Raw genomic sequence first — 25,756 nt, forward strand, 5'->3', positions numbered from 1 at the left:
TTTATTTTATTCCCATACAGTGTCCCCATTAGCAAACAAAATTCTGATTTGGCAAGAACTTGGATATATCTACGGTGAACTTTAAAACAGAGAGAGAGAGAGAGAGAGAGAGAGAGAGAGAGAGAGAGGTCGATTGGTGTTTTCCGGACGTGGGCCGTTCCAACATTTCTTCATATTGAACTCGCGTGGTGTCCTACTTCCGTGACAACAAACCACACGCTCTATCCGTCTATGAAGAAACACACCTGCGAAAGTTCGACAATAATAATGTAGATTTCAGCTGCAAAATACAAATATGAAACTTACTGATACTGGAAAGAACACACGATTAGTATGGATGAGCAGGATCTTGAGGTTGGAGGTTTTGAATCTGAGAAGCTCGTGTTGAACTTGACTCGAAGCACCTGTTCCGTGTTCGAAACCTCGCCTGTCAAAACCCAACTGAACAAATGTGGACAGCTAGCCCAGCAAAAGTTGAGCAGTGTCGAATTTCCTCGCGTCGGTGGGGACCAAGTTCTAAGAGAACCGACAACGCAACGTAAATAAACTATGCAGTCATTTTAGAGTTTTGCTTTGTGCACTTGTCGTCTGGTATTGGATAAGATTTACAGTCCAGTGAGGTTACCCTCATGGAAATTGCGTGTATGATGATTCGCAAGAGAAGATTGACGTTATCTCGGACAGCCTCCTTCGGCGCCATTGTGGTACTGGTAGTCCTCATCATAGTTCTGTGCAGAGACAATCCTTTGGATATCATCGTAATCTCACCGTCAAATGTCTTTGGAAAATACCTTCAGCGTAATGGCCTTTTTGCTGCAAAGTCGAAAGCGCATGATTTCAAACACGAGAAAGCAAAATCATTCACACCTTGCGAATTGTATCGTCTGCAACCAGAGAAGAAGGAGACACATCACGGCGATCAGCAGGCACAGTGCAAACGTGTACAGCCATTCCCTGGCTCGTGTGATGTTGCAGAGAAGCTGTTCCACTCCAGACCCACAGCCACCTGTGATTTGCAGTCACAGGTTGAGTTTTGCAAACTCAGAGTAAGTGAATCAGTTTGTTTGTTTGTTTGTTCGTGGGCTGAAACTCCCACGGCTTTTACGTGTATGACCGTTTTTACCCCGCCATTTAGGCAGCCATACGCCGCTTTCGGAGGAAGCATGCTGGGTATTTCCGTGTTTCTATAACCCACCAAACTCTGACATGGATTACAGGATCTTTTTCATGCGCACTTGGTCTTGTGCTTGCGTGTACACACGGGGGTGTTCGGACACCGAGGAGAGTCTGCACACAAAGTTGACTCTGAGAAATAAATCTCTCGCCGAATGTGGGGACGAACTGACGCTGACAGCGGCCAACTGGATGCAAATCCAGCGCGCTACCGACTGAGCTACTTCCCTGCCCTAAGTGAATCAGTGACTGAGCATTGATTTACAAGCATTTATGATAACATCTGGAGCGTTGAAACTTGCAATACAGTAAATATAGCAGTAGTTGTGAAAAAATAAATAGAAAATGTATTAATGTATTTGTTTTTTAAATACAGGTGCAGCACTTTAAGCAACTTATTAAAGCAATGTGCATGTTTATTATTGTGTGAAAGTCATTAACATATCACTACATGTACTTACTCTCTGTGCAATATGTCATGTAGTTATAGCAACATGCACACCTATGCACGCACACACACACACACACACACACACACACACACACACACACACACACACACACACACACACACACACAAATGCATATACACGAATTGTGAAAATAAAATCCTATTTGCTTGTGTATCTGTCTCTCTCCCTCAAAAATAACCATTTATAGTATCTCTCATTAAGTTTTGTTGTTGTTTTATGTTTTGTGTTTGTTTGTTGTTGTTTTTAATAAATATTTGTACTCTTATATATGTAGTCATGTTCCTATTCTGTATGTAGATCACCTCTACATAATACAATGTATTATGATACTGTGCAGGAGACGCCCAAGGGTCCAGTGGTCAAGTGTAGCAAGGAGCAGTGCAAGTTATCCCTGTCTGCGGCAACAATGGATGCCCGCGCTGGAGAGCTTCAGTGGAGCAAGTTCAAATCCATGCAAGGGCTGGAGGACTGGATCAACAGTTTGCTTCTTCCGTCACAAAGCAAGAAACATTTTGGGTTTTATTTCATAGCCTGTGAAGAGGAAAGTGTAGAATTTGACGGGGAAGAAGGAGAGGAGTTTGGAGATGGTGATGCTTTCTTTGGTTCAACTGCAACTCTGCAACTACTTCTGCTACCACCCAGTATTCCCGCAGCGCAGCCAAAGAGTAGACTGCACTCCGACTTTGACGTCAACTTGAACTTGATTTTCATAGACTCTGTGTCACGTCAGCATTTCTTCAGGTCTCTACCAGACACAGTTAAATTGTTTCGGGACTTGTCGGCTGCTGATAGTACCTCCAGAGTTTCAGTGTTTGATTTTGAGCTTGTTCAATCTGTGCGGTCTAGAACGTTTGAAACTCTACAGGCTTTGTTTTCTGGAGAGATTGACCCATCAGTCAAACCGTTTGGGGTTCTAGACTTGCCGCCGGAACCGCTGAAGACTGAAGGTTTGCTGAAGGCTCTGAAACGGAGAGGTTATTCAACCCTGTGGCTGGAAGATCTCTGTTACTTGTGGGAATGGGGTCTCTCCAAAGACCTGCTGGTGCATAATAAAACTTTCTCACATAAACAGACTTGGAAGACGTTGATGAAAGCACTAAATGTGGCCGGCATTGACTCGCTGGATGTGACTTACGCCATGTGCAAGGTGCTGAGCGAAAATGGCGTACCAGACCATTTTCACGGCCCAGAGGCTGTGTGTCTGAATGGTAAACATCAACACAAGTACCTCCTGGAGTATCTGCTGATGTATCAAGAAAGCATGGTTAACACAGGCACTCCTTTCTTCACCTTCATGGAAACAAACGTCGGGCATGAAGACACTGGAAGACGGATTCAAACGTTTGACAGATCTCTTCGGTGGTACCTTGAAAACAGCCTGAAGCAGCAAAACACACTGACCATACTTTTTTCTGACCACGGAAATTCGTACGGGGATTTTCTAGGAGAGACTATGGAGGGACGGATGGAGCTCTTCCACCCTCACCTTTTCGTGCTGGTGCCGGATAATGTGGCGCAGTTTCTGGGTGAAAGCAAGATGAAGGCCTTGCGAGTGAATCAGCGCCGTCTTATAAGTCATTTAGATCTGCATTACATGCTGCAAAGCGTTGCACACAACTCCAAGAACAAGGTGTCCAGAAAGCGCAAGGAGTATAATGTTTCAAGTCTGGGGCTGCTGGAACCAGTCTCATCTGATCGCACATGCAACCACATCCCTCGTATCATGCCGAATCTCTGTATATGCGAGAACTTTGACATGCCGGCCGACAATGACGATTATCATGCGCTGTTTGCCCATCTGGCTGTGGGCAAGATCAACAACAAAATCCAGCGCCAGTACCAGCAGTCTGTGCTTGCCTCCAGTGAGAAACCAAGTCAAGCTTTTGGTCACTGCAAGCGCCTGCATCTGGGTTCTTTTGAAAACGTCCGGAAAAGTTTTCTTGGGGTGAGTGTGAACCTATTTCCTGTTAGTTCCAGTCTTGTATCAAAAAACAAGAATTGTAGGTTAATGGAACATTTATTGTTGACAAAATCCGGTCCTGTATGTTGTACAGTTTACACCACTCAGCAAGCATGAGACTTTTTCTTCCAATTGCCACATTTCTTGCATTAGCAAAGCACCGGGGATCATTTTGAGAACACCAGATTGTATGCTTTTGCATCATTTTATTGTATTAATTCTCTATGGGAGGGGGCATGCTTTCCCTTTTGTTTGTATTTTTTCGGTTTCAAATTTGATGATCTCATTCTTGCTTTGGCATAGTAGGGTGAATGTGTCCTGGTTGAGTCAGACTACTTTCTTATTTTACACTTGGCCAATCCACTTTGTGAATATTAAATTTAATATTACATTATATATAGAACTCATAATTAATTATTTTGAGGTTTTCTTTCTTTACCAGAACACGATCTCTCTGAAAATGGATCTCCTGGTACCACAAGAAGGGTCCGCAATCTACGATGATTCCCCTGATCTGGATTTTCTTGACATTTCATCATCTTCAAACGACACAGAGATTTTTTTTGTAGCAATGCACGCTCAACTTGGCAGCAGTAACAGTTCCAGAGGCAGCATTATTCTTGAAACCCTCGACCGAATCACGCCTTACAGCAAGTTTTCCGTTTGTGCCGACAGCACTGTCAAACTGCAGCTATGCATTTGTGATGTGAATGAAACTAATAACAGTAGAACAGATGGGAGATTTCATACACCTGAGGAACTGGGCAACTACGGTTTGTTTTTGACGCCAGAGGTGTACATTGCTGAACACTCGCAGAAGTGTCTGGCTCTTATTGTGAAGAAAAATAAGCATGGGGGGGTCTTCTCTGTGGCCAACACATGCAAGGGAAAAGTGTTTGACGCCTTCTTTGAATTAGAGACAACACAGATGATCGTTTCCGATGCCATGCCGAGACACGAGATTGTGTTTCCAGGTCAAGAGTTGTTTTTATGCATGGCGGTGACGGAGGCACCTAGGGCAGAGTGGAGTTGGTCTTTCACACTTCGGCACCAAATGCGTACTTTGTAGGCATGTGGGGTTACATTCCTGGTGGGAAAATGTTGTGGCATGGGTGGGATTCTTCCGGTATATGCCGGAAATCCGGATTCGATTATGGCCTTTTTTTTGTTTTGTTTTGTTGTTGTTTGGCTCAGGATTCATGACATTTTTCAGTCCCACCAATGTTGTGGTTGCTGTGGTGGTGTTGTGGTTGCTGTGGTGGTGTTGTGGTTGCTGTGGTGGTGTTGTGGTTGCTGTGGTGGTGTTGTGGTTGCTGTGGTGGTGTTGTGGTTGCTGTGGTGGTGTTGTGGTTGCTGTGGTGGTGTTGTGGTTGCTGTGGTGGTGTTGTGGTTGCTGTGGTGGTGTTGTGGTTGCTGTGGTGGTGTTGTGGTTGCTGTGGTGGTGTTGTGGTTGCTGTGGTGGTGTTGTGGGTTTGTGTGTAGATGTTACAGTGAGGCAAAGATGTGTGATTGAATGTAACTCTAACGTGTATGCCTGTCGGTCTGGAAGGAGCATCTTCTCACGCAGTATTGTAAAGTGATTGATAACTATCAGGGGTAGCTTTTAGAGGGTCAAATGTACACAAGGTTTCTATTTATAGCTTGCCTTACTCTTTATATTGTTGTTATTGTTGGTGGTGGTGGTGGGTTTTTTTAAGAGTCACTTGGTGCTTGTTTTACTTTTATGGTGTTGGGCAAAAGTTTTGCTTTCTAAATGAAAAGAAAACAACAAGATCTGTTTGCCATAAATGATCATTTAAAGCAGACAGAGCAAAAACTAGTATTATGTAAGAGTAAATGTGTTGTTTTTTCTTTTTTAACATTTTTTTTTATAGTCATAGTAGATTAATATACCTGTATGTGTGTTCATTAATTTGAAAGGGAAATCTGCTTCTTTGACATGTCATCTTTAAACTTTACTAGCCGAACCAACATTTTATTTCAGCAATTTTACTCTCATTTGGCGAGTAGATGAACATTTCTACTCGCTTGTTACACGTTTCTACTCGCCATGGTGAGTAAAATACTCGCCACTTTCAGGCCTGAATAGGTATTTCACTATTTGGTTGAATGAGTTGGTTGAACTATTCTTTCTTTATCTTCTTCTTTTCTTTTTCTTATAATTTTACAACATATTTGCTCCATGAAACTTGAAAGGTGGTAAATTTGAGCTTGTAATCAAGTATTTTTATGAAAAGAGTGTTGTATAAATGACAGTGACTTACTTGACTGAAGCCTCTGGATTCCTGGCAGAACATAAGGCCCCCAATATCTAAGAGGATATCAGTTTGAAATTAAAGTTCAATACTGTGTACGTGTGTGCATACATTTTGAAACGGTTGCTATTGACACTTGAAACACTATCACTTAAACTTTTTCATGTGCATTCAGGGAACACATTTCAACTTAGAAAAAAAAGAAGGTAAAAGTGTTTTGCATGTACATGTAGTTATTTCAAAATGCAGTACTAGCTTGCTTTCTATAATTTTGACCGATATTCAGGTTTACTTGAAGCATATGTACCGTACCTGCTTGTCCTTTAAATTAACAAGTGGTATGTGTAACATTGGAGGGAAAACCAAATAACTTTTGTGTCATTGGTCATTGCTGCATACCTTTTTGATATGATGCATTGGTCTGACCCCTGGCCAGTCGACCATCCAATAGTTTTGACATGTAGGTCTTCAGAAAATCAATTTCTCTACCAATGATACAGTCAGAACTTATATTTTCAATCCAGGTCCAACTGACCTTTTGTCCTATGCACAGCACTGTAGTTAATTTATCATTAATGTATTAGATAGGAGATATCTTTGACTCACGAAAAACTTCTCTGTCTATGGGTGTGAAGCAGCAGAACACATATAGAGTGCAGATTGTTCAGAAAATGGGATTCCATATCACATGATTTTGTCATGCTTTCCGTCCATTCAATCAGCCTTTAATCTTACACTGGCTTACACCCTGTCAAAATGTTCCAATCGCATAATGTCTTGCAGGTGCTGTACCTAAAGTTTGCACTGTACTTTATTGTTGTGAGGAAATATATTTATTCATTGCTCTGGTGCTGGTAGAGTATATTTTCTGAATTCACGCCACGGAGTTTAAATCTGAAAAACAAATTTACCGAGTTTGTTTTTGTGAAAAGCCAATCGAGGCAGTCTTCAGGCTACATATAACATCAGATGCTACAGAGTAGTTTTCTATGTGACAACGTACTGTTTTTATTCATGAATGTACAGTGTTTACCTGGGGTATTTATTTTTATTTCCAGAATGCTCTGTATAATTTTGTTTTTCTGAATAATTTGACAGGTACTACATTCCATTGTTTTCATGTTTTCTACAAAATCTTGAGACAGTCTTTATCTGAAAGTCATCAGTGGGTGTAAAACCATATCATTTTATATAATGGTTATGTTGACATTGTTACGGATGCAATTACCAGACCTGGGAACCCCTGTTTTGCACTTGGAGCATTCTCAAAGAAACGCGGTGAATTTTCAAAAACATGAGTGTACTCCACACAGCATTCGAACATCCAAAATACTGGATCGGGTTCGAGATGCGCTTGTGAAGAAAAGTAGTCTAGAAATGTTTGTTATCGTATTTTTTTTCACCGACCGTATTGATCATAGTTAAGACAATCAAGCGTACAAAATACGGCAAAAACGTATGGGTTCCCAGGTCTGAATTACATACATGTATTGAATACTGTATCAACTATGAACTAATATATTTGCTTGCATTTTTCACATTTGTTGATTCTTACATTTTAAAAAGGTTATCAAGAATTGTTCAGCTACATATATGTCTTTACTCTTACAAACAGAACTGATCTTACCGACATAAAAGAGGGATCAAATTACCTTTGTATCAAGTGTTCTGTAGTGCATTCTCTGTCTGTCTCTCTGTCTGTCTCTCTGACACACACACACAAAACACACGCACATAATTCTGCTGCACATGTTTACTTCAAATGTAATACTGAGTTAGCACACCTACACAAACAACAGCAAGAACGAACACACTTTGTTCCACCAGCAATATCTACGGACAGTTTACTTTTAATACATGGACTGCTAGCATCAATTGGTTTTTTTTTCTGTTATGCCTTGGCAGTACATAGCATTAGAATTACAAGTTCTCTCCCTCTCTATCTCAGCCTCTCTTCAGTCATACAGCTTTCAAGCAAAGGATTTTTTTTTTCATGACAAAGTGTTCCCGTAGCCTTCACTTTCATAGTTTACTTGAGCAGTTAATTCACTTCGTACCAAACATACATGCGTGTACTTTGCTCACTTAAACCTGTTCATACAATCCCATAGAAGGAAAAAACACAAAAAATAGTTGAAGTCACCTCTGACTTTCAACAAAGCATGATTTTCTGGTTGCCTAAAAGGACAAAAACAAAACAAGCTTTCTACTCTGTCAAAAGCACACATTTTCAAGCCACATTAAATACAAGCCTTCCACTCTGTCAAATGCACACATTTTCAAGCCACATTAAATACAAGCCTTCCACTCTGTCAAAAGCACACATTTTCAAGCCACATTAAATACAAGCCTTCCACTCTGTCAAAAGCACACATTTTCAAGCCACATTAAATACAAGCCTTCCACTCTGTCAAAAGCACACATTTTCAAGCCACATTAAATACAAGCCTTCCACTCTGTCAAAAGCACACATTTTCAAGCCACATTAAATACAAGCCTTCCACTCTGTCCGCTGCCCTACACGCCACCAGGCGTGAAAGGCAGTAAGTAAGTAAGTTCCACTCTGTCAAAAGCACACATTTTCAAGCCACATTAAATACAAGCCTTCCACTCTGTCAAAAGCACACATTTTCAAGCCACATTAAAAACAAGCCTTCCACTCTGTCAAAAGCACACATTTTCAAGCCACATTAAATACAAGCCTTCCACTCTGTCAAAAGCACACATTTTCAAGCCACATTAAAAACAAGCTTTCTACTCTGTCAAAAGCACACATTTTCAAGCCACATTAAATACAAGCCTTCCACTCTGTCAAAAGCATCTTGAAATCTCAAAGCAAAACCTCTGAACAACCCCTGTACAGTTGTTCATCAAAGAGTTCACTCAATACTCTCATTACTAAAACAGAGAATACAGAAGCAAATCCAAGAGGAGGAGATAGCATGCACAATACAAGCATACACCAGATTCAAAACTTACAAGTGAAACAGTGGAACCCTGTGTACAAAAAAACAAAAAAAACAAAAAATGTACACATTTGACTAAGAAAAGAAAAGACCTATAAAAAACAAACAAAAAACCAGTGGAACCCTCATTGTAAAACCTTTGTTTTTCAGATTTTCTGTTAATTTGTACATAATTTCTGTAACCTTACCTCCATTTAAAGACTCCCTTTCTTTTAAGACCTAATTTTCTCAGATTTCCGGAGGTCTTAAAAAGGCGACTCCACTTTATTCAATTCTATAGCATAAGTAAGTAAAACAAGAAATCAACAAGAAGAGCAAACGCTCGATCGAGTCACTTTCGCAGTTCTGAATATTATATGAGGCATCAGATGGACAGGAAGAAATTGCTATTCACAACACAATGAGTCACGTTCACATAAAATTTGAGCCCGGTCACTTTTATAGTTTCCGAGAAAAGCCCAACGTTAAGTTGTGTGTTGCCGAACAGAAAAGGCTAGTTATCTCCCTTGTTTTTCTGATAACGTTCGTAAAAGGCTACAGATGTAAATACTTTGATGTAAAGAATAATCCTACAAAGTTTCAATCACATCCGATGAACTTTGTCAAAGATATAAAATGTCTAATTTTTCCTTTGACGCTGACCTGTGACCTTGAAAAAGGTCAAAGGTCAACGAAACCATCGTTAAAGTGTAGAGGTCATTGGAGGTCACGACTAAACAAAATATGAGCCCGATCGCTTTGATAGTTTCCGAGAAAAGTCCAACGTTAAGGTGGTGTCTACGGACGGCCGGACGGCCGGCCGGCCGGACAGACTAACACTGACCGATTACATAGAGTCACTTTTTCTCAAGTGACTCAAAAAACGGGTAGACTTCCAAAATTCAGAATTTAAAAAAAAACAAGTCGCGTAAGGCGAAAATACAATATTTAGTCAAGTAGCTGTCGAACTCACAGAATGAAACTGAACGCAACGCAACGCAGCAAGACCGTATACTCGTAGCATCGTCACTCCACCGCACGTGGCAAAGGCAGTGCCCATGGAATTGACAAGAAGAGCGGGGTATTCGTTGCGCTGAGAAGGATAGCACGCTTTTCTGTACCTCTCTTCGTTTTAACTTTCTGAGCGTGTTTTTAATCCAAACATATCATATCTATACTGTTCAAAAAAAGAAACGCATAGCTTGTAATATTTGGTTAATTTAGTTATATGGCTACAAGGATATCCACCAAACTGCAGAAAATGTTTATCTGGTCGTCGACCTTTCGTCCATTGCCACAAGTGAGCTCTGCACGTGACGCATGCGTTATCAGTGGCTACAATGTCAAAATTGCTCATTTGGCATGACCACTCGTCATGCTTCAGTGTAATCTCGTGAAACTCGGGGAATATTGAGCTCTCACCATGTCTTCCAAAACCCATAAAAGCGGATTGTTCGCCACAAAGAAATCAGACGACAATTCAGCGACGAAAGATGGCCCGATTGAGCAGAGAAGACCGCCAAATTGCATTGGGTCGTTTACAAGCAGGCCAAAGTCAAAGTGCAATCGCCAGGCACTTCCACGTGTCCCAGAGCACCATCAGTAGACTGTGGGTCAGGTTTCAAGCCACTGGATCCGTTGCTGACTTGCCACGAGCGGGAAGACCAAGGGCGACAACTGCTGCTCACGACCGCTTCATACGGCTCCGCCACCTCCGGAATCGTTTCCTGTCGGCCTCATCTTCTGTCCAGGCTCTCCCCGGGCCACACCGATTATCGGACCAGACCGTGCAGAACCGCCTGCATGAAGCTGGTTTGAGAGCTCGCAGACCTCACAGAGGAGCTGTCCTCACCCGCCGCCATCGCCAGAACCGAGTGCAGTGGGGCAACCAGCACCTTCGCTGGACCGTCCGGAATCACTGGAGACACGTGTGGTTCAGCGACGAGTCCTACTTCCTGCTCCAGCGACATGATGGTCGGAGGAGGGTCTACCGGAGAGTAAACGAACGTTACGCGCCCAACTGTGTGGATGAGGCACCCGTTCATGGTGGTGGAGGCGTCATGGTGTGGGGGGCGATCAATACCGCTGGAAGGAGCACCCTGGTGCACGTCCAAGGGCGCATAACTGCCCAGCGATACGTGGAGGAAATTCTGCGCCCACACGCCCTTCCTCTTCTGGCTGACCAGGATGCCATATTCCAGCAGGACAACGCTTGCCCGCACACAGCACGACTCACCACCCAGTTCCTCACCGACCACCATGTCCAGGTGCTTCCCTGGCCATCCATGTCGCCAGACATGAACCCGATAGAACACCTCTGGGATGAATTGGACAGACGTGTGCGCAGGCGAGAAGAAGCGCCGGCAAATCACCGCGATCTATTGCAGGCACTTCAGGAGGAGTGAGACACCATCCCACAGCAAGATATCCGGCATCTGATCCAGTCCATGCCCAGAAGGTGCCGGGCAGTTGTTGCTGCTCAAGGCAGTCACACCCCCTACTGACTTGACAGCCTCGGCACCCAATCGTATTGATTGACTGATTGATTTGAAGATGCAAATGAACTGTGTGTGCATTCAACTGTGTCCATACCAAATTTCAAACAAATAATCTAAATATTGGATTTTCTGTTAATTTTTTCGAAAAATAAAACAAATTTGGCAAGTAGCAACTATGCGTTTCTTTTTTTGAACAGTATATATATTTTTGGAATCAGGAACCGACAAGGAATAAGATGAAAGTGTTTTTAAATTGATTTCGAAAAAAAAATGTTGATAATAATTTTTATATATTTAATTTTCAGAGCTTGTTTTTAATCCGAATATAACATATTTATATGTTTTTGGAATCAGCAAATGATGGAGAATAAGATAAACGTAAATTTGGATCGTTTTATAAAATTTTTTTTTTTTTACAATTTTCAGATTTTTAATGACCAAAGTCATTAATTAATTTTTAAGCCACCAAGCTGAATTGCAATACCGAACCCCGGGCTTCGTCGAAGATTACTTGACCAAAATTTCAACCAATTTGGTTGAAAAATGAGGGCGTGACAGTGCCGCCTCAACTTTCACGAAAAGCCGGATATGACGTCATCAAAGACATTTATCAAAAAAATGAAAAAAATGTTCGGGGATTTCATACCCAGGAACTCTCATGTCAAATTTCATAAAGATCGGTCCAGTAGTTTAGTCTGAATCGCTCTACACACACACACACACACACGCACGCACATACACCACGACCCTCGTTTCGATTCCCCCTCGATGTTAAAATATTTAGTCAAAACTTGACTAAATATAAAAAGAATGTTATGTCATTGGAACATATAATTTATGAAAAAAAATCCTGTAAAATAGCTCAGCAGAGCACATGGACAAAAAAGTATACATAAACGTGTTTTTTTAAATTTGTCATAAAATCCGTTCCAATTGCATAACATTCTTGTGTTTGGATTGTGAGTAAAACAAGCCTCCCATCGACATCTCCTGATTAGCGATTTAGAAACTGAACTCAAAAAGGAGAGAGTGAAAGGGCATGGAAAAGTTTATTTACTGGTGTTCTGATTAGTGATACAATAACCCAAACAGATTCTCTCCAATGAAGTGCTTTCAACACTTGCTACATGATTACACACACATTTTTAGATTTCATAGTGAACACACTTGGTGGTTAACTGATATGAACCCTGAACAAGGCCAGGTAACAGTAACGCTGACATTACACATGTATACAAGTTTCCAGGACACACAAAAACAGGCAAGGACTTAAGCAATTAGTTCAACTTTGTAAGCACCCTTGATGGTCGATCTTAGCACAGTCCAGTTTGTTACTGGTTTGGGTACAAGTCAGTGTTTGTATTGTTAAAATGAAAGCGTTTACCCTTTCGCTGCAAAACTGATTTTCAAATAATCAAGAAATGATGAACCCTTGTGACCTTCAAGGATTGATAATTGAACACAGATGAATGCTGTATTTTTCAATAGTACCATTTCATGGGCCCTGTGTGTTTACTCCAGTCGCTGCCAGTAGATATTTGAATACAAAGCTCTACTGTGTTTACCTAAATGGACAACTTACAATGTGCCTTTGTATCCAAAGAGATTGCAAAAGGCCTCACCATATTTCCCACTTGAATAACAGCATGTTACGACTACCGTATTTGACGGATTACAAGACGCACCGTTTTATAAGCCGCACCCCCGACTTTAAAAAAAAAAATTGGGACGAGCCACGTATAGGCCGCGTCACTATATTAGCCGCCGTCGAAAAAAATATAATCAGATCGTGTCAATCAATCAAAACAACCAGGCAAACGAAAGTACGGTATTTGGCGAAATCGGCTCCGAGAATAAACAAGTGAAACAAAGAAGAAAAGTGAAAAAGTTTGAAGAAAAATATCACACACACAATTTGTAACCAACACACACATGTAGTCCCACCCGGAATAAGCTTTTTTGGGATGATTTACGACTTTTGCGCACATTTCGAGCAGACGAAAACACAACATGGCGGCTCTCGCTCCTCCAACTATCGCGAGACACAAAAAAAACGAAATCTCGCGCGCGCGAGATCCTGATACATCCGGTGTTTCTCTGTACGCTATCTTGTCACGACGACTTGTTGACAAACGAAGATTCGTGAAAGAAAGAGAAAAGCGCCGAGTCTTGAGTAGAGAGCTAATAAAGTACCGGTAATCGCTAATCGAGCGAAATGAAAATCCGCGGCGACTTCCATTAGGTGAATGCTATTCAAGTTTAGGTAACGTTTTAGCCGCACCTTTTTATAAGCCGCAATGCGATTTTTTTTGAAAAAAAGTCGCGGCTTGTAGTCCGTCAAATACCGTACTAAAAAAAAAATCTCAAAAAAGCCCATTGAAAAAAATGGAAGTCAAGGGACATTGTCTACAAAATACATGTATTGCGTTTAACATAAATTATCTCCCTTGAACAACTTTTTTTTTTTAAGCCACTAAAAATATTTCATTGAAATACACCTCTGACTTGATTTGTAAACATTGTACTCGCCTATAACTTACTTGCAAAGATCTTTGAATTTTTGCACACAGTCACAAAAAATCAATACCCCACAACACTTTACTTTTTTCAGACTGTGGACTATTAAGCATACTATATGTATCTTAGTTGCCATTTACAAAAATAATAAAAATTAAATAAATCCTCCTGTTTTTTGACAGCTACAAGTAAAATTCCTGTTGATGATCCACGAGATGCCTGCAACACACAGAAACAAACCATAAATACATTCCACACACAATAAAAGTTTCTCTTTTAACCTTTACCGGATCAAGCTTTGGACAGTACAGTCTGCATAACGCAGACCTATACTTTCTAAAGAAGGATTCAACATAAAAAGTATGAGTCACACACAACCTACGCTTTTCGAATGGCCATGAACGTTTTACCATCGATTTGCAAAGTATGGGTCGTACACAACCCATGCCGTCCCATAAGGAATAAACCCCGTAAAATTCCTTCCATATTGGGTCATCAATGAGTAAACGAGTCAATGACCCACACAAATTCAGACTGTGTAGTTCAAATTTTGCCATTGCTTACTTGTTTGTTTACAAACAAAATCCTTTGAAAAGTTGTCGAAAGGAAGGTCCAATGGTGTTTTGGGATTACATGAAATCTCAATCAAAAACTCTCAATAGTTTCAGAAATAGACACTTTTGTAAGGTTCTGGGCCATCCACGACACAGGAAGCACAGTGAAGGTTAAAATTATGGATCAAATCTCACCTACACTGCACAAGGGAAAAAAAGTTAAACTGTTCTAGCGATATTCTGGAGAATGTATTGACAGAAAGCACATTAGTCGTTACACGGGTGACTTTCCAGGAAGACAAAGGTGAGAAGAGTACTTACAGCAGACAATGGTGACAAAGTTTGACTAGCACCTCCAGTTTCTTCTCCTCAAATGGCATTCTGTTCAACAGCTCTGGTAGTTTCACTGAAAACAACAAAACATTGACATGTCTTTGCTTTTCTAGATTCTGGTTTTCATGGTTTAAAAGAGTGGCTACAGTTAAAAGCAAAACACATATTTCTGTATTTGCTTTCCCAGACTCTGTCTTTCATGGTTCACATGGGCTATTAAAAACAAAAAGTCACAGTTTCTCGGACTGAAAATAAACTGAGAGTAAAATACCAGAAACCAACAAAGGGATACAAGTATGTCACACACAAAAACAACATTTTCTTTTAAACATAAAAATGCATGCACATGTAGATATTGCAAATAAAAGTTGTTGTTTTTTTCTTCTTCCTTCTAGAAATAAACTTTAAGAGTTAAGGGAGGTTTTTTTTTCATTTTCGGTACCGTTATCATGTCCAAGAACAAGCACTAACAGCGAAATGTATTGCATAACAACAGATATTACTAGGAAAGGTGTAGCCTTACCAAAAAGCCTTAGCAGGTGTTGAACGCCATACACCTGAGATGGGAGGACTGGGGGTTGCTTCCTGACCTCGGTGGGAACGATCTGCCAGGTGAGAATGTTGTGTGTCAGGTCCTCCTTTTGACCGTGGCTGGCACTTGCAACTGCCTCCGTGCCTGCAATCTGTTTGACAGGAGCATAAACAACATTTATCAATGTTAAAAAAACCTATGATGGTTTTGCCACTTGCAATCTGTTTGACAGGACCAGAAACAAAATTAAGCAATGCTTAAAGCACTATGATGGCTTTGTAACTGGCTCCGTGCCTGCAATCTGTTTGACAGGACCAGAAACAAAATTAAGCAATGCTTAAAGCACAACGATGGCTTTGCAACTGGCTCCGTGCCTGCAATCTGTTCGACAGGACAAGAAACAAAATTTAGCAATGTCAAAAGCACTATGATGGCCCTGCCTGGCAGCTACAACACATAAAAATAGCTCCTTTTTGTTTTAAACGCGAAGAAAGAAAGCTTTGTGTCTTACCTGACTCCAGGGATTAACCATTCCATTGTTGGTGGTGGAAGTAGAAGCTGGGGGAGAGAACTCTATCTCTGTGTCAGAGTTGTCTTCTACTTTGACCACCAATGGCTCTTCGTGAAGGCCTCGCCTCCGTGTTGCTCTGGGTGACAACTTTGGACTCGGGGCTCCATCCTGGGGAAAATAAAACGCCACAACCTGAGCATTCAAATATATATAACAAATGCTAGGAGTGAAAGTATCTGGTGTCTTCCCCATAAAACTTCTCCTGCAGTGTTGTTTCCCAGGCCTCGGTCTTCAGTTATTTACGCATACCTTTTTACCTGACGCATTTACTGACCCCAAGCCGGGCGAATGTCTGATAGCTTTAACCTGGAGGCTCTGGTTTTTTCTAAAAGGGAAAGTAAAATGATCTGAATATTGACATGTAGCAAAGGCTGGGAGTGGAAATACACTGGTGTCTTCCAAGTAATATTTTTAAGAGACGTGTCTAAACAGAAATATTTATGTGCATTTAGTCTATGGAAAATAATATTTTCTGCATCCAGCAGTGGGTTTTCTCTCCATCTAGCTCATCTAATCCTGCTTAAAGACACACTTTCCCCTTCAATTCACACACACACACACACACACACACACACACACACACACACACACACACACACACACACACACACACACACCTGTTTTTTCTGCCGTTTGGTGGGAACTGCAGCTGGTGCTGAATGGTCATCAGGGAAGGGGGGGTCAATGGTAGAGCGTCTGGTCATCCTCCTGGATGTTATGTCCGAGCTACTAGCAGCTTCTTCAACCTCGTGCTGCTCTGTGCGACTCTGTTTCTCAACTTTCTGGCTCGGTGGCCGACCTCGCCGAGGTTTGGACCCAGGGCTTGCTGGAGCTTTTTCTCTATAACGGGGAGACAAGGTTAAGATTAATGTGTGACCACATATGCTTTTCACCTGCAGGACATTTTGTAATGTGTGCGTGTGTGTGTGTGTGTGTGCAAGATACTGTGTGTGTGTGCATGAATGAGTGTGTGTGTGAGCGTGTGTGTGTTTTTAGTCAGAGCATAATAGTTGAAGACCCTGCTAGAAACTAATGTTTCAAGACCTGAAATCCGTTACGTCTGAAAAAGTAACAGTGCTACGAACGAGAATACAGATAAACGACAACTGGTCAATTATAGCTGTACACAAACATCTTTTTCACGCAATTAGATGGTGTAAAATGCCCCTACATTTCATGGACCCCAGGGATGACATCTCCAGGCTTTGTGTTCTTCATCACGCTTTCGTACTGCTCTTGCTCCGTGGCGTACAGGAGGATGATGGGAAGGGTGAAGTCGAACAAAATGCGCAGACCATCCACAAGCTCCTTACTCAGTGCAAACCTGCAATGTAGAGGCCATATGGGTATCTAAGAGCACAAACACAATAATAATTATGCATAATATTTATAAAGCGTGTGTATCCAGGGTTTAAACCCTGCTCAAAGCGCTGTATAATCATCGGGGAAAAAAAACTAACATAACATTATTTACAGTGCAACCACACACATATCAATGAATAACACATTGCACTATAATATATTATCACAAACACACGCACACACACACAGGTACTATCTGCATGATTCAGGATAGCACAAACAACATTTTCAGGAAATCACAAAACTGATACCCTGCAAGAACAGCTTTGAACAAATATGTGGAAGACGCACAAAAACTGAACTAACAAAAGCTTTCTAATACACACTGGCCTTATTTGTAAAACCACTTAAAGGAATGTTTCCATAAAAAAGCTTTATCAATGTATGGTAAGTAAGGTCATTCAGCAAGGTTTGGATTAAGACATGTAGTTCATCAACCTGTGGTAAAACTGGGAATAATACCTGTTCAGCCCTATATCAAAGGGAGCTGAGAGTTGAACTGTAGAAACACACACACACACACACACCTGGGACAACCAGACAATTACCTTGAAGAAACAAGAAGAGCAAACGCTCGATCGAGTCACTTTCGCAGTTCTGAATATTATATGAGGCATCAGATGGACAGGAAGAAATTGCTATTCACAACACAATGAGTCACGTTCACATAAAATTTGAGCCCGGTCACTTTTATAGTTTCCGAGAAAAGCCCAACGTTAAGTTGTGTGTTGCCGAACAGAAAAGGCTAGTTATCTCCCTTGTTTTTCTGATAACGTTCGTAAAAGGCTACAGATGTAAATACTTTGATGTAAAGAATAATCCTACAAAGTTTCAATCACATCCGATGAACTTTGTCAAAGATATAAAATGTCTAATTTTTCCTTTGACGCTGACCTGTGACCTTGAAAAAGGTCAAAGGTCAACGAAACCATCGTTAAAGTGTAGAGGTCATTGGAGGTCACGACTAAACAAAATATGAGCCCGATCGCTTTGATAGTTTCCGAGAAAAGTCCAACGTTAAGGTGGTGTCTACGGACGGCCGGCCGGACAGACTAACACTGACCTATTACATAGAGTCACTTTTTCTCAAGTGACTCAAAGAGCCAACAAAACATTAAAGATAAAAACTTAAATGTAATCAACTAACATAACAATAAAAAGAAAGCAGGAACCAATCATTACAGTCCTGAAAATGGCGAGTATTTTACTCGCCATGGAGAGTAGAAACATGTACCAAATGCGAGTAAAGTTGCTGAAACAAATGGTTGGTTTGGCGAGTAAAATTTGCTCTCTGGCTAGTAAATTGTGAGAAGTACTAGCCAAAGGCCAGTGCCCCATTTTTTTTATACTTTCAACCCATTTGGAGCAGACACTTACACATTCTCTGCAGGCAGTCTGAGAACGTATTTTTCAACACGTGTTTTGTCCCTTTCCTTGGCTAGCGGATCCCTCTCGACAGGCTCACAGATGTAGTTCACGCAGAAAGTTTTCATGAACCCCTCAAGAATGTCCATCACGCACGGCTTGGCTGGAAGACTACACAGCTAGAAAAAGCCAGGAAAGAAAGATGAAATATTTATTACTGGATGTTACAACTTACATGTATGTTCATGTTTTCATGCAAACAAAAGAAAAGAAAAAAAAACCTGGTACAAAGAGGTAAATATGACAGAAAAATCAGCTTGCAAAAAACATTAAAAAAACAAAATTGCAATTCTCACCAATGATAAAGGTATAATTATGAAACACTCCTTTTCCAAATGTTATCCAAATACACCAATTTCATGGATAACCACTCTGTAAAGTGTTACCTCCCTTGCACAGGACATCTCCCTCAAAGATGAGGACACACTTCTTGAACCAGATGTTTTCATGCACACTGTGAATAAGAACATGTGATTTTGCAGAGCTTTCAATAAAATAAAATAAATGGTCACTTAGAACCCAGATGAACTAAGCAAAACAGAATGGTAATACATGTATTCTGAAATACTAGAAAATTCAGTAAAATTGAAATCACTTCTGACTGTTTGATTATTTCCTTTTCGATATTCTTCGACATCTGAACTGGTAAAACACTGCAAATGTCTGATCAATGCTTAAACCTACAGCATCATTATTTCAAGCCTACTTGGGGAGGTGCAGTTAGAAAAGAATTGAAAGGGGGGTCTGGTAGCTCAGTTAGAAGAGCACTGGAGTTGTGATCGCCGGGTCACATCCAGGGTTGGACAGTCCTCACGGAGACATTATCCATGTCTCATCCAATGTCACATTGTCAGCGTCAAGACATTCGGTCATTCAGCCAGAAGCGCAGGTGGCTGGTAACACCACACACACCTGGGTAGCCAGACTCTTGTTGCTGCCAGCCTTCCACTGGGAAGGAACAATGCAACTTTCCTAGCAATGAGATCATTAAGTATGAAATGAAAATGAAAGGGGGACCAATCATCTGACCTTGCCGCGTATGCTGACAGCAGTGTAATCATCCTCTAGTCGAGACTTCAGTATGTCAGGAATCTCTATGGTAACTGGAGAATTCTCCTGGGAACGCCTCGCTTGCTGCAAAAATAAATAAATGATGAGTATGACAGACCTGTTTACCCTGAAATGAGGCAAGTGGAGCAAGGCCATGCTGAATGTGGAGTTTTGGGGATTCAAAGTGGAGTTTACATATATATATAAAACCACGGAGTAAATATATTGCTGTGCAAACTGTAAGAAATAAAAAAAAGTATTTTCTGACCTTTATTCACTGCTGTTCTTTCTTTCTTTCTTTATTTGGTGTTTTACGTCGTTTTCAACCACAAAGGTTATATCGCGACGGTTCACTGCTGTTAAGTGTTTGATGAGAAGATAACTTTTTCATCAGTTTTCTTCAGATCTAGCTTGAGTTGACAGGGACTTGTAATAGGCACTTTTCAGTAGCAAACTGTTTATGGGATGCTGACTGCACGTGGCGAGTGCAGTCGAACAGACCACCGTGCTGGCAGAAAAAGTCCCATTTGCACAAGGAGCAGTGGACGAACAATTCTCCCTTTCTTGACGCTTGTAGACAAGGGTATTTGTCGTGATAGTTCTTTTTATATTTCTGTGAATGGACAGCAGAAGCACGTTTTTTTTTCATTACATGTTTTGCTGGTATTTCCTCAACGTCACTGTCGTCAGTCTCGCAAACGCAATTTCCTGAAACACCATCTTTGAAAAAGAGAGAGATTTTGAAAACGAGGCTACGATAATGCGTTCAACATACCAGCTGCCCGCTGGCAGTTGATTTGAAACTGACATGCCAGCCGCAGCGTGCGGGCAGAGATCTGATTGGAGCTATTGTTAGACCGCGCTGCGAAAAGTTGAGCCTTTGTTTGCGACCGACTCAAGTTAGGCTTATGCACTGAATAATCGGTACTTGGTTAAAAACGGAGTTGGGGAATTCGAAATGCGAAGTCTCACTTTGAGCTGCGGAGTAAAAACAAAAATGCAGAGAAAACTCCGCTCAATGCGGGGGGTAAACAGGTCTGGTACGACGTCCAATAGTTCGTGCATTTCTGTGCTAAGTCCGTACCTCTGGCAACAAAAACATATATGACATATCTTTTCTGGTTGCTACAAGAAACATATAAACAAATAAAACATTCTCAGAGAACAGCTGCATCTAGACAGAAATGAGTTACACAAGAACATGATTGACCAGTACCAACTACCATTGCCTTTGAGTGTGACATCCCTTTCTTTCTCAGCTACAGAAAGAAAGAAATCCACATTTTCATTTCAAGCACGGCAGAAGACTGCCTGGGAGCAGCATCTGCACAGAAAAAAGCTGACAAAAGTGCAAATTTCTGATAAAATTCACCAAAGTAAAAAGATTGTTTTCACCAGCATGACTACAATGTTCTCACAATTTCAAATAAAAAATTAAATGTTCACCGAGATTGTACCACCTGCTTTACCTGCTTCTTCCGTACTCGTTTCCTCTTCCCATTTTCTGAGTGGCTCTGGGGAAAAAAGTCAAGCAACAGCTTTGTGAGCATACATACATCAGAAAAACATTAAAAAAAGAGAAGGAAAAAGCTTGAGGATTCATACACTGCGTTCTATACAGGTCTGCAAAGTACAAAAATATCCTGGAAAAGTCTGAAAAGGTAACACAAGAATCCAGGTGTACAGAAGATGGAAATTATGCTGAAGAAACCAAGTAGCTAACACACAGCAATAGACAAAAAATATAAGGGGGTCAAAATCAAATCACTTCAGTCATTTGAATTAAAAAAAGAAAACATGTAGCCTTAAACGACATAAAGACATTTCTCCACAATGAGAACAGAAAACTTAACTGAACGTAATATTAATATAATAACAAGAAACGCTAATCTTGCAAAACACTTGCATGGTTGGAGTTGTCCGTGTCGGAATCGTCACCACTGCCGCCACTGGACGTGTCACTCTCACTGTCGTACTGTGGCGGTGCCTTCACATTGGCCTCGCGCAGAATGAGGTCAATCTTGCGACGCCGTTGTCGGTTCTTGCGGCTAGGGGTGACAGACAAGAGACAAAATGTAACATTGTTTCACTTCTAAAAGGCTTGACATGTATTTAAATATTTAAGATCAAACGGTCATTTTGACGATTTCAGTTTATCATCAATATCTTAGTGGATTTTTACTTGTAGTTTTACTTTCAAGTATTAGTACCTCTGCTGTGCCTGTGAATTTTGTACATTTTCCAGAATAGTTAATATCATCAAATGTTGCTCGCTCAAACAGTTCAGACAAAACTCAGCTAAATGTCTTGCAGTTGCAGCCTGTGTACCGTAATAAGAAAATGTTTCCTGTGTAATAAGAAAATGCTTCCTGTGTAATAAGAAAATGCTTCCTGTGTAATAAGAAAATGCTTCCTGTGTAATAAGAAAATGTTTCACTTACTACTTCTTGGCAGTTTCAGTCAAGCGTTTCATCAATGTCTTGTTATCCTCAGTGGCCTTCAGTATGAATGACTCAGGAACTAGTCTGTCCCAGCTGCAAGCACAATGCACAGGTCACAGATAACAATCAATACTGCAAAACTGTGAAAATGTATAGCCTTCAACTGTTTCTTATCAAAACAAAAATATTCATACAAACACACAAACGGTTACAGTACACACGCATGCTCACATCATGCAACTTCATTCATGATGCATGAACACACACACACACACAAAACTGGTAACATTTTTCAAAAATAATGTAATGCACACCCCACCAGTGTTCTTACAATTACATCTTCAAAACATTTATATCATATAAATCATAACATGTTGCATCTCTTGGTATTCAATGATTTAGTCATGCCTTCTGCTAAAAATTCAAAGGACACCAGCTCAAGTTTGCAATTGCAGCATAAAATAACTGATTAAGAGTGAAACAATTACTGTCAATGTACATCACTACATGTTCTTCAAACCCTCTGAATAAAATGTTGTACATGTATTTCAACATCATTTTGTGTGGGTATACTTCTGCTTGGTCTTCAGTATCAAGAGTTATTTTACACATCCAATTGTATGTGATATCAAACACTCACCATTTATCTTCAATTTACGGACTTAGTCTTAGGCCTACCTGTTATTCCAACCCTGGAAATGCACCAGGTATGCAGCACACTTGCGACCCTGTTTGTCCTTGGATACCTGGCTGTCTAGCACCTGGAAGTCAAAGCAAAAAATGTCAGAATTCAGTCAAAATAGGCCCCTGAAAGTGAAATTGTGTGCCCATAGTCCAACTGATTGATGACTTTGCACCCCGTATTCCACTCATGGGGTCTATAAATTAGTATAATTCATGATAAAAAATAGTAATCTAACTTAAAAACTTGCTTCGTCGCAAAATCCTTCTTTTCTCATTCAAACCAAGGATATCATATTCACATAATCTTTTGGTGTGTTTTCAAAGTAAACTAATTTTAGTGTAATAAAAGCTATCAATCAATTTTCATTTGCAAGAAACTGACATGTTTTCTTATTTAATTTGGCGGTAAAGCATTTAGTCTGGAGTTTATTTTGGCAAAAGCCTGGCTGACGCCAGCAATACGAATAGCTGCACATGTTAGTGTGAGTGTGACTATCTTTTTCGTCAGGTCTCAACCGTCAACAGCTGAAACATTTGCCTTTTGCCCGCCAGCATTTCATGAGGCACTCAGAATGGCAGCTCAAGTACGCAAAAAACAGACCTCAACACACTAGAGAGGTTTATTCCCTGCAGTTTTTGTTTTTGTACCTCTCTTACTCAGTGACAGTTAGTCTGCAGTCTCTGTAGTCTTATTTGTTGTTAATGTTATCGAGATAAAACACAACCCAAGACATGTATTAAATGTAAAATGATGTATCCACACACACACATATCTCCGAACTGTATTTGACGTAGAGCACAAAGAAATACAGGGAATCTCCTAAATTCACGGCTTCCATTCAAACCAAACCAAACCAAAAACTGACAGATCATGAATCAGTCTAGTCCTATCCTATAGCTATACCTTCACTGAATGAATCAAGGGTAGCCCAACCAGAGACAAAAGAAGACAACTTCATTCCTGTTTACCTTCGCATCATACAAAACTCTGGCCTTTGTGGCATCAGGCTCGAAGCAGAGAACAACCTCACCAACTGAATGCTCAAATTTGATGCCTCTCTTTGCCATTTGGTGGAAAAAATCTGTTCTTTTCAAAACAAAAACACAAACCACTTTAGCGCGCGGAAATGGGAACTTAGTCCATGTCGCAAAACGGTCTTCCTGTTTTCATTGCTTGATAAGGTTTTAATTTCAGAAATAGTCAGTCAGTATTTTTCTCTAGTGACAACTTTTTTTGACGGGTATATATTTAGTGTATAAAGTTTAACGTATGCAGCATGAAAAAAAAAGTTTACGACTCAAACATTACAAAACAACGCCCGGAACTCAAGCGAACCGATGCGTGTGAATAATTTTGCTTAATTTTTAGCACTTGTAACTGAGGCTCGAGTGGTAGGTGTTTTATTTCGTTCAAAATGATTACTCTGTTTTGTGGCAAACATAGGCGACGACAAAATATCTGAGTTTACCCAGTACTTCTTTCCTTTTCAACGCGTAGCTCAGACGCAAAGTTTGTGAAGGGAGCTAAACGAGTAAAGAAGATTGAACAGGACTTTCTGCGAATAAGCCCCCTTTAGCTTACAGGTGTTGGTGGGGTCTGTTCTATGCAGCATAATAAATCCTTCCCTCAATTTTGTCGCAGGTGTGAATACACTTTGTTTGAGCAGTTTATATTCTCCACTCTAATATGCTGAAGGCAAAAAAAGAATTGAATGCAGATATATGAAGCTTCAGAACGAATGGAGAAGCAGAAGACGAAGTTAAAGTGATACAATTAGGCTGATTGGCAGTGTGTACACAAGCCTCCTTACACAACAGTTTGTACGTTACATACAAAATGTGAACAAAAAGTAGTTTCACGCAAAGTAAAGTAAAGACCCCGTTGCGTTTTATCCTTTAAAAAGTTGATCATCGCAGGCCTTCAACACGTGCATCAATCTATACTACACTCAGTGAAAGAAAGAAAACATCGAGTCATTCTTTAATCACAGTTTAAAGAAACATTTATACTTTACTGAAAAGGAATACTTGCCTTTTTATTTTAGAAGCCGAGGCTCCACTTTCTGATGAAAACAACTGACACCCTCCATCTGCTCGGTAACCGGTCAGCATTGAAAAAACTAAGGTGTGTGTGTGTGTGTGTGTGTGTGTGTGTGTGTGGGTGTGAGTGAGAGAGAGAGAAACTGAAACTGAAACTGAAACTGAACTTTATTACCAAAGGATAGAGGTTTTAGGCAAAGCCTAATCTTACAACCTGTCCCTTATACAAACACTTAATACAGACGCACATAACATAGATAGTAAAATTGACAAGGTTATTGTTACTTACAGACGTACATAATGTAAATAGTAATAAGAAAAGGGTTATGGTTTTGTATACACATTCAAAAATGGGAAAAACAATATAATGTGGAAATTGCAGCATAGTTGCAATAATGCATTGCATATAAACATCCAAAACAACTAATAACAAAAGGGAAAAAACAAATGTGGGGAGGAATTGTCCCAATCATTCGCATGTATATCATTATCAATCCATACACATAAAGAACAAATCAAAATACAAACATAACTTGACTAAATGTAAAAAGCACTAAAATATCAGACATGAAAAGTGTTCTATTTGCCCATTAAGCGGGAATGAAACTGGCGCCTAAACGTTTTCACAGAAGAGGCATTTCGGAGGGGTAGGGGTATGGAATTCCATAGAGACGCTCCTGAGAAGGCTAAACTTGACTTATACAAGTCTAGACGAGGGATGGGGGGAATCAGGTTCTGGGACCCATATCTTTTTGTGGCATGTCTGAAATGTGATTTTAAATATCCAGGAACATTATTGTTAATTACTTTGTACATAAAGACAGCTTTGTTTAGCGTCAACTGATCTTTCAAGGGAAGGAAATTAAGGAGCTTTAATTTATCATCTGTTGGCTTATTTGACTCATGCAGAATTAGTTTTGCAGCACGGCGATGAAGAGAATTG

General features: G+C 40.5%; 3 protein-coding genes across 3 annotated transcripts; 1 reads left to right on the top strand and 2 right to left on the bottom strand.

Moving 5' to 3' along the window:
- The first annotated feature begins 212 nt into the window (after window positions 1–212).
- Window positions 213–7,512, top strand: LOC138968920 (uncharacterized). The gene is made up of 3 exons (XM_070341596.1): window positions 213–1,046; window positions 1,984–3,591; window positions 4,049–7,512. The coding sequence occupies exons 1-3, from the start codon at window positions 630–632 to the stop codon at window positions 4,673–4,675; spliced, it is 2,652 nt and encodes an 883-aa protein (XP_070197697.1). The 5' UTR covers window positions 213–629; the 3' UTR covers window positions 4,676–7,512.
- An 84-nt stretch (window positions 7,513–7,596) lies between these two features.
- LOC138968921 (uncharacterized) lies at window positions 7,597–11,168 on the bottom strand. Its single transcript, XM_070341597.1, has 2 exons — window positions 8,662–11,168; window positions 7,597–8,113 (listed from the first exon to the last, which is right to left on the bottom strand). Exon 1 carries the CDS (start codon window positions 11,065–11,067, stop codon window positions 10,579–10,581), a length of 489 nt encoding a protein of 162 aa, XP_070197698.1. The 5' UTR covers window positions 11,068–11,168; the 3' UTR covers window positions 7,597–8,113; window positions 8,662–10,578.
- Window positions 11,169–11,617: 449 nt separating this feature from the next.
- Window positions 11,618–23,902, bottom strand: LOC138967975 (MSL complex subunit 3-like). Its single transcript, XM_070340536.1, has 13 exons — window positions 23,743–23,902; window positions 22,768–22,850; window positions 22,090–22,182; window positions 21,535–21,696; window positions 21,118–21,186; window positions 19,628–19,916; window positions 18,551–18,717; window positions 16,983–17,135; window positions 16,429–16,651; window positions 15,752–15,919; window positions 15,232–15,391; window positions 14,697–14,781; window positions 11,618–14,040 (listed from the first exon to the last, which is right to left on the bottom strand). Exons 1-13 carry the CDS (start codon window positions 23,839–23,841, stop codon window positions 14,004–14,006), a joined length of 1,788 nt encoding a protein of 595 aa, XP_070196637.1. The 5' UTR covers window positions 23,842–23,902; the 3' UTR covers window positions 11,618–14,003.
- Window positions 23,903–25,756: the final 1,854 nt, after the last annotated feature.

The sequence above is a fragment of the Littorina saxatilis genome, linkage group LG6 (genome assembly GCF_037325665.1).
Source record: "Littorina saxatilis isolate snail1 linkage group LG6, US_GU_Lsax_2.0, whole genome shotgun sequence".
NCBI classification, from domain to species: Eukaryota; Metazoa; Mollusca; class Gastropoda; order Littorinimorpha; family Littorinidae; genus Littorina; species Littorina saxatilis.